Source organism: Neodiprion virginianus, chromosome 3 (assembly GCF_021901495.1).
Source record: "Neodiprion virginianus isolate iyNeoVirg1 chromosome 3, iyNeoVirg1.1, whole genome shotgun sequence".
NCBI lineage: Eukaryota > Metazoa > Arthropoda > Insecta > Hymenoptera > Diprionidae > Neodiprion > Neodiprion virginianus.
This window is the reverse complement of record NC_060879.1, coordinates 1,887,422-1,899,304: the sequence shown is the minus strand read 5'-3', so window position 1 is coordinate 1,899,304 and position 11,883 is coordinate 1,887,422. Positions and strand designations below refer to the sequence as shown.

Sequence of the window (11,883 nt, the reverse complement as noted above, 5' to 3'; positions counted from 1 at the left end):
AATTGTCAATAAAAAGTGACAGGCGGTGTGATTTATGATACTACGAAAAAAAAAATTTTAAATTGCAACTTTGACTAATTTCTATACACCATATAGTAAGTAGGAAGAATACGAAATATTTGGAATTGATTAAAGGTAAATTGTGATATTTAATTCAGAACGCAGAATACCACGATTCGTTAAAGTAGGTACATAATTGTTTTTTTTTTTTCTTTGATACGTACATTTTGATAATTGATTCAATTAAGTCTAAATTGAGATGAGATTGATATTCTAAGCGATACTAGGGCACACGCAACGTAATTACGATCATAGTGCATCCTTGATATGGATACAATTTTGTGCTCCTGATTAATATTTATTCATAGGTAGGTATTACGTCTATCCGTAATAATTAATATAGCGGATTTGATTAAGAAGAAGTATCGGAAGGCAAAGAGTGGACGATCAAATTTTTTTTTTTTTTGCTCGTGTCGCATAGTACGGTAATAAGTCACTTCAAAAAACTCGTCAGCTTGGAGTAGAAACCATTTAAAGACAGTTGTTATCCCAATTATCGTTATTACAGGCTGACAGTTACATACATACATACATACATACATACATACATACATGCATACTTATAGTACATAAGTAATTCGCTTGTTGGTAGAACTCATTGTTAGTTGAATATCAATTATAGGCCGCTAATTGTAAAACAGTATAACGCAAAAAGCGGACACAGCTCTATGAATATTATTATTCTATTTACAGTCATTTGCATGGAAAGAATCTGTCTTCTTAATGGCGAAATATAGAAAATCAAAGTGTATGAGCGAAATTTGCTGACAAGTGTTTAAGAATTAGAATACAAGTGTTGTATAATTATAGGAGGTCGTTTTGTCGCTCGAATAATTCCTGCGCAATTTTAATTAGTAATGCTGTACGTAAAGTAGGCTAGAGACTAGAAGTTTGGTATATTCTCGTTTTTCGTAGTTTGTTTTCTTTCTTTTTTTTTTTAATTTTCGTTGTCGCTTCGTCTATATATATATACACATTATACGTATAATCGTCGGTTCAAAAATATATTTCATTCGTAAATTGAATATTATTATTTATTTGTTTATTCATTTTCTGTTTCGATGTCGGTATTGGTCGATTTTCATCGCAATCCTTTTAAATCATATCGCGTTGTAAGCTATGCAACTTTCATCGTGTAAGTCCTATGAGTGTTGATCATGTGACGATTAGAATGAAAGAAAAAATACAAGGCGAATAATTGAATTGTTAATGATAGTTGTGTCAAGCAATTAAAACACTGATAAAATTTATTACAGAAAATGTGAATAAGATAACTCTAAGATCTAAAAATTTTATAGTACCTCGGATATCGATTCACGTATAACATTCAACAGATACTTTAGAATACGATATTAGAGCGAACAAATTTTTTTTATTTATTTTTGAAGTGAATACTTCTTATTTTTCATTTGTTTTTTTTTTTCACCAACAAGCGAATGCGTGCACATGCACCATCGATAGAGATTATTTTAATTTTTTTTTTTTTTTGTTTTTGATATATTTTTCAAAATTAATTTTTAAATAGATGTACAAGTATTTATCAAGGTATTTATAAAGTAGAAAGTTGTAATATATCACAATATCGTTTATATTTTATTTAGACCTCTCTCTTTTTGCCACAGTTAAACCCATGAAAACTGGATGATGTCCCTTATTAAAAACAGAGTTTTACTACCAATTTACCCATCGGCGCGTAAAAGGTAACTGATTTACTTACCCTTTTCCATAGACATCGGAATAAATATATATTATTTACTTTTCAACGTGCAAATAGTTAATGCATGAACGCATTGATAAAATGTGTAATCTGAGAAAAATTGAATTTTTTGTTATTGTTATTATCATTATTATCATCATTACGAGATTAAAAATTGGTCAAGTAGAGCACGTAGCACGATATAAAAAACGCAGTGGAGTGCTGAGTTCAGCTACATAAAGCTGTAGAAAAAGTGATAGAACACGTTAAATTACGACAATAGTAATAAATTGTATATAGTATGAAAGTGTAATTGAACTTTTGAAATCAGCAATACTTGGTAAAGATTCGTAGCTGATTAATCATTATTTATCTAATTATAAATATTTTATCGATGTACAGCTCACTGCGTGTCGAGCTACGTAAATGAAGATCTAATGGAAAAAAGCTGCTCTCAGGTTTGGGCTGATTTTTATAATTAAAGTGATAATAAGTATTGTAAATATTGACATACTTGCATATAAGTCGTTGTAATAATTTTGCCGTGATAGGCATTTTATTCACTGGCCAGCTAAAACCTGGACTCGAATTCGTTCGAACAGGTATTGTAAATATAATATAATTAAGCATACAGGTAACTAGCAAGAATCGTAATTTTAATGATACACGAAATTGTCACTAGAGACACATCAGTCTTTCATGCAATAATGCAGTAACTAGAACAAAAAACAAACGAACTCTGGTTGCAACTAATAAGAACCAAGTGTGATGTTCGGTATTTATAATGCAAACGTAAAAACGTATCTTTAGCCGAAAAGCAGAATCATTAGTTCCTAAAGTACATGTACACAATGGTAAGAAAAAAGTCTTGGTGAAACACAGCTGAAGAAATTAGAGTCTCGTTTAAAAGCACACTAAATGTGTATATATTGACAGTAAAAAATCTGTAATCTCTCTAAACATATATTGCGCAATGATTAATTGCATAAATCGTTCATAGAATTGAACTAACGCAATTTAAGCAAAACACTGTCTACTTCATCGACAACGTTAACAGCAAAAAGCATCATGCATACATTGCTAAAAAAAAGGCTCGTTTAAGGCGTGGAATTGATTTTAGAAATATACTTTGTATTAATGAAATGTTTAAACTCCCCAGCTTTTTATCCCCTTTTATCGAACCTGACGTCAAACTTTGGTAAACGCTATCAGACTGCATATTTTTCACTCGACTGTTGAGAAATTTCACCTGAACCAGGGACGTTTTTTAGACCCAATTAATCGTTTCTTCATTTCAGATATCAACGCGCGACGGCAAAACGCCTTGCCGACAATTAAAACGTTCCGCTTAAGTCGGCGTTGTGTGAGTCTGCTGCTGCTGCTGCGGCGGAGAAGTGGTCGGAACACTGGGTCTGTAAAATCTATTTACCAGCTGCTTCAGACTTAGGATACTTCCGAGACCCGTTCCCGGTTCCATGTTTATGAAAGTGTCCAGATTATCCTTGCAGGCTGAGAAACGAAGTCAAGTGAGTATGTAAAGTTCAAAATCTGTCGATTCCAAGGCCACAAATTCTGATCAGTCTGAAAACTTACTTGGAGTAGAGATCGGAGGATATTCAGGAGGGGTTTTGATCCATGTGCCGTCTTCTCGTTTCATGTGGTGCCTGTTGGAGGCGAAATGCTGCAGGTACGTCGCAGCAGGGACTAGTCTGAATCTCCTGTGGTACTCGGAGCGCAAAGCTTCGTCGGACCTGAACGTTTCCGTTGCGTATTTCCAGAAATGAGTCGGAAATGGAAGAGCGCTGTCTAAATCGTAGACCACCGCTCTGTCGTCAGGTGCGTAGATTAATATTGCGTGATAGTCCTGTAGAGTAAAAAGAAATAAAGTGGTGTAAAACGATGTCTTGTTATGAGTGATTGAAAAATTCCAGTATGGGCCGGAACCAATCGATCGGTTTTCACAGTCTAGAGACCTGACACAAGATTTGAAAATTTAGCCAACCATCCATCAAGACGACAATACTGACCCAAAGGACAAGCTGATCCTCATCCTTGCCAGCCTTCTGACGCCAGAGAGGAACGCTTCTCCCAGGATTGCTGATAAAAGCGACGTAGCAGTGTTGCAATTCAGGGCCGTGCCTAGTGGCGACGTCCTGGCATAGCTTCCATACGTTTTCTTCGCTGAAATATGGAAAAGAGTTCATCTCGGTGTAAATAAAAGTGAGATGGGAAATAGAAGGCGAGAGAGAGAGAGAGAGATAGAAGTTGAAACACGAGCGGGCCTCGACGAGGTGCCCGAAGTGTTTTGATTGAATAATTTATACAGTTTAGAAGTGATTAAAGCGAAAAAGCGTGAGCGTAATAACGGTGTACACAACAAAGGTCGCTACGTTGGATAAACTCGGCGCGATTCGAGGGATGATTTAGAAATAAAAAGTGGGATAAAAACTGCAAAAACATGCAAAGTATGTACATCGCGTGCGCGGCTGGTGTCGTGTCCGTGCCTGTTATCGCGGGGTGAATTATTAACGCCGATAAACCCGCGTAACTCTCCCGCATTAATACAAATCGGGTCGTTGTTGGGTTCGCGGGTTAATAACAATAACACGTCGCTTGAAACAGGCCGGGCGTCCAATGACGGGCTCGGAATTTTGGCGCGAGATAAAGAAGCGAACGCGATTGGTCGGTGGCAAGTCTCTTTAAAAATGGCGGCGTATCCTGGCAGGGCACGACCGCAAGAATCCCACAATCCGCGATATCGATCCCTGATACCTGTGCCGCAGTACGACACTGGTCGGTGAAAAGAAAATGAACGATAAAATGAGCAAGGAGGGTATCGAATTCGGCGGAAACTCACCAGTAGCAACTCGTGTGGACGCAATCCGAGGCTTTGGTGAATAGCGGGACAAGAGGCTTCGTGTTTCCAGCACCACGCGATTCCGCAGCCATCCTCGAGTCTGTTTACACTCGATCAGCCGATATTGGTTCTACCTTCAATTTGATGTTCAATTGTTATTCGCGCTTGTCTGCTGTTCTGGTGATATTTCACCGCGTTATCGCCGCGTGATACTCTCACACTTCATGACACTTTTCATTCACCCCAATTTACGCAAAATTACTATCGTCACGCTTATTTTATCGGGAGTTTTCGCTCTTCGTAACGCTTTTTATTCACCGGTAATAAGCGGTTCTTGCGTCGTCTGCAAGCGAAAAACGGAGTGGCGAGAGCTCGGCAGCTACGATTTGCCTGTTGAGTGGGGATTTCGGGAAGGCTTTTTATGTATTTCTCTGCATCGGTATTCGCACATTCGCTTTACTGCGCAGGCCGCAGTTCTGATTTTTTTATTGCGACCTTCTTTTGTCATGCGGATTTCCCGCCGGTAGCGCCATCTCTCAACTCGATGCGAACAGATCCGCTTCTTTATTGGATGATAGCCTGACCTAACCTAACCTAATCTGACTCGGCTAAACCCCAAAGAAGATTAGATAGAAGGGCCAGAGGGAATGCTCAAAGAGGATTAAACCCGAAACTGATACTACTACCCATGAAATTTGCAGCTCTGTACCTAACTCTTTTCGATTCGTCGTAATTGCGGGTTAAAGTATCATCGAGCAGATATCACAGTTTGGATCATGGCTCTGAGCGCTACGAAGGCGATCCTTCGCCACGGGAAAACGGCTTTATTTGTTTGCGATATGCAGGTGAAATTCGCCAAGGCTATATTCGAGTTCGATAAGATCGTCGCTAACTCTGCGAAGCTGGTAATTCGAGATTTAATTTTCTTTAAAATCATATTGAAGCTAGTAACATCATCTTAGTTCCTTAAAAAATCATTGTAAAATTAGAAAACTAGTAATTTTTCCTCAATGCTTAGTTACAATAACGATACTAATTTTAATTTCGTTTTTCTTTCTATCATCAAATCATTAGCGATCTGAAATTATCGTATCATTCTCATCTACCAGGTGAACGGCATGCGCTTGTTGGATGTACCGATCATTGTTACCGAGCAGAATCCTAAGGCTTTAGGAAACACTGTTTCGGAACTGGATATAACAGGTGCAAAAGGACCGTTCGCAAAGACCAAGTTCAGCATGTACACTGAAGAAGTAAGGAGAATCTCGTTTATCCAGTTCTCCTAAAACTTGATATTATGATAAAGAATTCTCTTTAATCCTGTTCCTGTTCTTTTTGGAAGTTAAAATCTTAGTCAGTAAAATAGCGACGAATCACACAGTAGCATGTTGTCTGAATTCAGGTGCGCAAAGAACTTTCTACGCTCTGCTCAGGTAGTCCTCCAGAGTCGGTAGTTCTCATTGGGATCGAGGCCCATGTTTGCGTCGAGCAAACTGCACTGGATCTTACCGCCAATGGGTTCCAGGTCCACGCAGTGGCCGATTGCTGCTCGTCTCGCACGCAAGAGGACAGATTGCTTGCGATCGAGGTAATGAAAGTGCTTGACACATAAGACACAACTTATTCAAACCACACCGAAAATTTGGTGTAAATAGTGAATAATATTTGTAATTGCGAATACTCTAGTGATTTACGCTGTTTCAATTCCTTACAGAGAATGAGGCAAGTCGGGTGTCAGATAGCAACTTCCGAAAGCGTACTCTTCAAACTATTGGGCGACTCCAAGCATGAAAAGTTTAAGGAACTGCAACGTCTCGTAAAAGAGCCTTCGGTTTACACGGGCTTAGTTCCATCGGCTAAAATTTAGTATCACAAATATTAACACTAGAATTTGTGAGTATCATATTTTTATTTCGAACTCTACTCGTAGTTAAATGAATTGGGGATATTAGTTTTTCTATCTATATTGTTAAACAGCGCTTATTATCATGTATAACTAAGTAAGATATCGGGAGTTAATTAATTTTAGGCTAATGAAAAGTGGATATTACCAATGCATCATGGTTTGCAAAACCGAGCATTAGACACAATATACTACATATTGAATCAATGTCTATGCAATTATTGATTCAGTTGCGTTATGCAAAGACTTATAGGATAGAATAATATTGTTATTTTATACTCGTATATTATGCGATAATTTTACTTCGCTATGAAACAATGAAGTGTTATTATGATCATTGAAATAATAAAGTTTCTTCCATATATTTCTCTCGTCGACAAAGGGAAGAGAAAGTTATTCGCCCATTATGTGATCTGCTTGCATGGCTGCGTGTTCAGTTGCGGTGTGGAGGCGCTAAGCGGAGCGGAATTGCGGAAAGCAAAACCTGCAGCGAAGTAAAATTGGAAAACTGACATTTCCAAGCAGTGATGACATAATCCAAACACTCGCGATGGCTGAAATAAAAATAACACTTGTTTTTAGCCTCGAGTCGTGGCGCGTGGAAATTTTCTGTTCCAACGTGCCAGCCAACCGATCATACGACCTCACTTCTTCCCCCGGATTCTTCGAGCATCTTCGACGACGTTGGACGCGGCCACATGCATCGTGGCGACCTGGTGACACGTTGGAAGAGCAAGCAAGCAGCGAACGGTACATTGCGGACACGTCATCGGTGGCAAGTGAGGCGCCGCCTTTCAGATGATCGGACGAATAAGCGTCAAGCCTTCAACTGCAGGCAATTATCTTTAGCCGAGAATGCTGCCGAGCCTCGTGTCAACGATGAATTGATAACAGTACAACAGTACAACGTGTGTAACCGTTGCCTTGCTCGTGTTACCATTGAACACTCGTCTCTGGCAGTAGTTTTCATTTCTGGTTGAACAGGTGCGTGCAGCGGAAATAAATAAGACTTAAAAAAATTTAACTATGATCCTTATTCGCTCGTTTATCAGTAGTAAACCTTAGTTACTTAACGTCACGTTCAGGCCTCGATTTATCTGGTTAAAAAAAAACTGTAAAGATATATCAACAGCTGTTGTAATCAACGTTAGAATTCTGTTGAATTTTTACTACCTGCAATATTGATTAATTCAATCACTGGGGTTTGAAGATTGCCGGTATACAAAATGCGGGAATCAAAATTCACTTTGAATAGAAACCAATACTGAGCTTTCGAGTGGTGTGATTTTTTCCTAATATCTCATTTTCGATTTCATTTAGCATCTGTTTTAATTTTCAGCGAAAATGGATCTTCTTTACGGTCTTCGAGGAGCAATGGCAGAAAGCTCCGAGGATGCGACCATCGAAGACGAATTGCCGGACTTTGATCCAAGTTCGATACCAGATGTCAATCCGTCGCAGTTACCCTCGCCGGAGGAGCTATTGAAAATGCTCGATGGAATGACTGGTCTCAGTGATGAGGATAAAGAAAGTTTACGCGAAGAATTGACGAGGAATATCCAAGGCGGGAACAGTTTCGGACAGAATCTTCCTCCTCCTGCAGCTCCGTTCACGTCCCAGGCGCTCATGCTTCTCGCATTGCTCGCGGTGATCGCTCTGATATTTGGTAATCGCAATTTGCTGACTAAAGTGGTCGATTGTTGAATTTACACGCGCAAAATGCTGATTGGAATACCTACCTGGTCGCTTGAGCGATTCATTGAACCTTTGTTGACTCAGTATTTTTCCAGCTTGTCGAAGTTGCGATAGTTTATAGTCGTGTAGCTTCTGCGAAGATTGGCGTTTGTGGTTATACGGGAGGAATTATTCTACTCGAATCTGTGCAAGATTTACAACGAATTTAACTCGTTTTATCTAATCTGATACCTTCGGAATTTTTTTTATTCAATTCTTGAGATAAAAATAATGTATCTGTGTTTCTAATCGCCGCAGTTCAACGTCAGGTGTACAGTCGCGTTTATCGGTGATTCGGAACTCGCCATATGCTTGAGAAATATTAGTTTAATATTTGAAAGATAGCGTTCTAAGCGAGTCTTGAAGTGAAATAGTAGTATTGTATTGAAGAAATGGCGGAGGAGATATTCAATAAGATTAAAGAAAGCGTCGACGACCTCAGTCCGGCCGTGCGGGATAAAATAAAGTCGATGTTAACAAAGTATCGCGAACTTGACGAGGATGGGAAAGCCGAGTTTATGGAAAACGCTAAAGAAGCGTTTAAGAATTCGGTGTCTAAATACACGTCTGGCAATTGGGCTTTCAAATTTTGGATGTTGATTCGATCCTATGCCATGATACTTGCTGCTATTATTTTTATTGCCACAATTTTCGGTACGGTGTAACAAGAGTGTCTGAAATCTACTACAAAATTAATTTTTAGTCATTTTGATTTTAATGAAATTGTACGATTTTTTTTCTTTTCAGCGTTCTTTGGATACAAGCTATACAAAAGTCTGACCGAGCGGGAGAAGAAACGAGAAGAGAAGAGGAAATTGAAGCAACAAAAGAAGAGGAAGTAGGAGTTTCATTAAAGTTGAATATCCTCCATTACGACCTCTGCAATAAATTCATAAGCGAAGAGTGAAGTTGCACAAAAATCAAGTCGTAGTGACAGGAGGCATTATATATTAAGTTGACAGTCGGTTACGAACTGAGTGATATTCAAAGACCTTTAACGTTTTATAATAAATTGCCATATTTTATTGTATAATTTTTTATACCTATTAACGATGAAAAAGATTCAATGCCGTTTCCTTTCCTTGCCCACATTCCCAATTATAGCTCTATATTTCAATATAAATCTAATGATTTCACCTCAAATTTAGAATTCAAGAAATTTATTGAAAGCTGTGAGAATAGAAAAGTAAAATTTTAAGCATCTTATAGGATAACGTACGAAAATAAATAATTTCCGAGTAACTGAATACACAATTTAAGTGCCTATAGTGCCGAGAATAACTGCCAGATGGAGTGAGTACAATGCCCGGGACGAACGATATTTGAAAATTCAAAATTTGCCGCCGATGCGACCAGTTGAATTCGTGGGAACGTATTTCACGCGTACTCTAATTTATTTTCGTACAAATTCAAAATATATTTTCTGTGTAATTACAAGATTAATATGAACGACACGGGCAATTAATTATAATTTCGATACAAAATTTTCATTCACTTGGTATTAATACGAATTAATGATTATTTTTAAGTGAGCCTGATGTATTATGAGTTAAAAATTAGTTGTCTCTGTGGTATTTCATCGAATTGTTTTGAATTTGAATTATGTTTCGCGCTTATTAATGCGATGTTCGTTTGTTTTAAACAATTACCACGTGACCGGGCCGCCATATTGATAAAATTCTTCAGGCTCGTCGGTCACGTTAACGATATGTGTCGAGATAATTAGTCGTAATAGTTCTTGTTACGCGAGAAGTTGTCTTTCGATTTTATGCAGAAAAGCTAGGCGCGTATCAAGCTTGCACGCAGATCATAAAATTATAGTAGAAAGAAAAGAAAACGTAGTCAACCGCGGTAGAAAAGTTTTTCTGTACGCCGCCGTGATTTGAGTACGCGACGAGGCATCGGTGAAGCCCGATTCCGATCCTAAATACGGAACATAACTCGCAGTATAACTATATCGATTACGTTTCCGATTTATTCCCAACCCAGTTCAGCTAGATGTGAATTTAGTTGTTGAATTTGTGCGGGGGACGCCGGTCGAAACAAGCGACGCTCTGTCACGTGACGTCATTTTCATAACGCGTTCGAGTCTGCCGGTCGCGTCGCGAGTTTCACCCGTCAAAACCGCGAGTTTAACCCGTTTTCGGTCCATTTCGTTCGGAAAAAGTGTGTGAAAAGTGAAAAGTGACTCTGCTCTACGTTTGGCTCGTAAAATCGAATCGATCGCGTGCTTATTTATGTAGAAAAATGCGATTGACTGCGTCGAGTTTTCTTCCTACGTCGCAGCCGGCCAAGTTTTTCGGAATCGGCAATCGAAGCCTGTTTACAGAGATGAAAGCTGCTTCTGGATCTTTCGGTGAGTCGAAAATACATTCGAGTTACCTAAAACAGTCGTTCAAGTAATTGTGAACAATAAGCATCGTCACGATTGATAGCATTTGTTCGTTCAATCCGGTCACGCAAATGACGCTGGTCCAAACAAACGACGCTCTATCGTGTGTCGCCATTTTGATAACGCGTTCGTGCCTGCCGGTCGCGTCGCGAGTTTTCGCCGGTCAAAATCGCGAGTTTAACCCGTTTTCGGTCCATTTCGTTCGGAAAAAGTATGTGAAAAGTGACAAGTGACTCTGCTCTACGTTTGGCTGGTGAAATCGAATCGATCGCGTGCTTATTTACGTAGAAAAATGCGATTGACTGCGTCGAGCTTTCTTTATACGTCGCAGCCGGTCAAGTTTATCGGAATCATCAATCGAAGCCTGTTTACGGGGATGAAAGTTGCTTCTGGATCTTTCGGTGAGTCGGAAATACAGTCGAGTTACCTAAAGCAGTGATTGTAATTTTTAACAATAACCATCGTCGGGATCGATAGCATTTGTTCGTTCGATCCGGTCACGCTAAGGACGTCGGTTCAAACAAACGACGCTCCATAGCGTGTCGCCATTTTGATAACGCCGTTCGAGCCTGCCGGTCGCGTCGCGAGTTTTCGCCGGTCAATATCGTGTATTTTAATTCGTTTTCGGTCGATTTCGTTCGGAAAAAGTGTGTGAAAAGTGAAAAGTAACCCTGTGCTACGTTTGGATGGTGAAATCGAATCGATCGCGTGTTTATTTAGGTAGAAAAATTCGATCGATTGTGTCGTTTGTTCGTAGAGTGAAAATTCGGTCATCCAGTGGACGTTGTTGAAAACAATCGACGATCGAACCGCCACGTCGTTATTTCGTTAACCCGTTGCTCGTCGATAAAAGTGCGTGAAAAAAGTGGTGAAATCGAATGGTTATGAAAGTGAATTTGACAATACTCACGGATGTAAAGAATACCTACCGTTTAATCACAATTTGTAACAAAAGACTTCGTTTCTCGCTAATGAAAATCGTGCGTTTAAGACTAAGTAATTAGATTTCGGTCAGTTTCGTGAATTTTTGGTTCCGGTATCGCGGCTTATCGTTCACCATAACTTACGCCATGCGTCAACTTCCTTCATTCGGAGATATAGCTGTGCTGTCTTCATAGAGCAGTGCTGTACACCCTGCATGTAACGTGGATATATCGCAGAGCTGATTACACCGCATACGGTGAGTAGCTGCAAACTGTAATTACAATATACCTGTTTATATATGCTTCGTTTTATTCTTT

General features: G+C 39.2%; 3 protein-coding genes and 1 long non-coding RNA gene across 5 annotated transcripts; 2 read left to right on the top strand and 2 right to left on the bottom strand.

The window, feature by feature from the left end:
- Positions 1 to 930: 930 nt before the first annotated feature.
- LOC124300848 (protein N-terminal glutamine amidohydrolase) lies at positions 931 to 5,014 on the bottom strand. Its single transcript, XM_046755275.1, has 4 exons — positions 4,614 to 5,014; positions 3,784 to 3,937; positions 3,350 to 3,620; positions 931 to 3,265 (listed from the first exon to the last, which is right to left on the bottom strand). The coding sequence occupies exons 1-4, from the start codon at positions 4,703 to 4,705 to the stop codon at positions 3,105 to 3,107; spliced, it is 678 nt and encodes a 225-aa protein (XP_046611231.1). The 5' UTR covers positions 4,706 to 5,014; the 3' UTR covers positions 931 to 3,104.
- Positions 5,015 to 5,058: 44 nt separating this feature from the next.
- On the top strand, positions 5,059 to 6,849 carry LOC124300849 (isochorismatase domain-containing protein 1-like). The gene is made up of 4 exons (XM_046755276.1): positions 5,059 to 5,518; positions 5,723 to 5,866; positions 6,016 to 6,201; positions 6,328 to 6,849. The coding sequence occupies exons 1-4, from the start codon at positions 5,390 to 5,392 to the stop codon at positions 6,478 to 6,480; spliced, it is 612 nt and encodes a 203-aa protein (XP_046611232.1). The 5' UTR covers positions 5,059 to 5,389; the 3' UTR covers positions 6,481 to 6,849.
- Positions 6,576 to 7,301, bottom strand: LOC124300851 (uncharacterized). Its single transcript, XR_006907347.1, has 2 exons — positions 7,160 to 7,301; positions 6,576 to 7,070 (listed from the first exon to the last, which is right to left on the bottom strand). It is a non-coding gene; the product is annotated as an uncharacterized LOC124300851 (long non-coding RNA).
- A 57-nt stretch (positions 7,302 to 7,358) lies between these two features.
- On the top strand, positions 7,359 to 9,280 carry LOC124300850 (uncharacterized). Of its 2 annotated transcripts, XM_046755277.1 has the most exons (3): positions 7,359 to 7,500; positions 7,856 to 8,182; positions 8,998 to 9,280. In XM_046755277.1, the coding sequence occupies exons 2-3, from the start codon at positions 7,861 to 7,863 to the stop codon at positions 9,090 to 9,092; spliced, it is 417 nt and encodes a 138-aa protein (XP_046611233.1). In that variant the 5' UTR covers positions 7,359 to 7,500; positions 7,856 to 7,860; the 3' UTR covers positions 9,093 to 9,280. The 2 variants fall into 2 exon arrangements, with proteins under 2 accessions (XP_046611233.1, XP_046611234.1); XM_046755278.1 differs by lacking the exons at positions 7,359 to 7,500; positions 7,856 to 8,182 and adding an exon at positions 8,208 to 8,904.
- Positions 9,281 to 11,883: the final 2,603 nt, after the last annotated feature.

Coding starts and splice junctions, on each gene's coding strand:
- LOC124300849 (XM_046755276.1), top strand. CDS start 5,390: ATGGCTCTGAGCGCTACGAAGGCGATCCTTCGCCACGGGAAAACGGCT. Junction 5,519..5,722: donor TCGCTAACTCTGCGAAGCTG/GTAATTCGAGAT, acceptor CTCATCTACCAG/GTGAACGGCATGCGCTTGTT. Junction 5,867..6,015: donor TCAGCATGTACACTGAAGAA/GTAAGGAGAATC, acceptor GTCTGAATTCAG/GTGCGCAAAGAACTTTCTAC.
- LOC124300848 (XM_046755275.1), bottom strand. CDS start 4,705: ATGGCTGCGGAATCGCGTGGTGCTGGAAACACGAAGCCTCTTGTCCCG. Junction 3,621..3,783: donor AGGATCAGCTTGTCCTTTGG/GTCAGTATTGTC, acceptor TTTACTCTACAG/GACTATCACGCAATATTAAT. Junction 3,266..3,349: donor TCCTCCGATCTCTACTCCAA/GTAAGTTTTCAG, acceptor TTCGTTTCTCAG/CCTGCAAGGATAATCTGGAC.
- LOC124300850 (XM_046755277.1), top strand. CDS start 7,861: ATGGATCTTCTTTACGGTCTTCGAGGAGCAATGGCAGAAAGCTCCGAG. Junction 8,183..8,997: donor GGTGATCGCTCTGATATTTG/GTAATCGCAATT, acceptor TTTTCTTTTCAG/CGTTCTTTGGATACAAGCTA.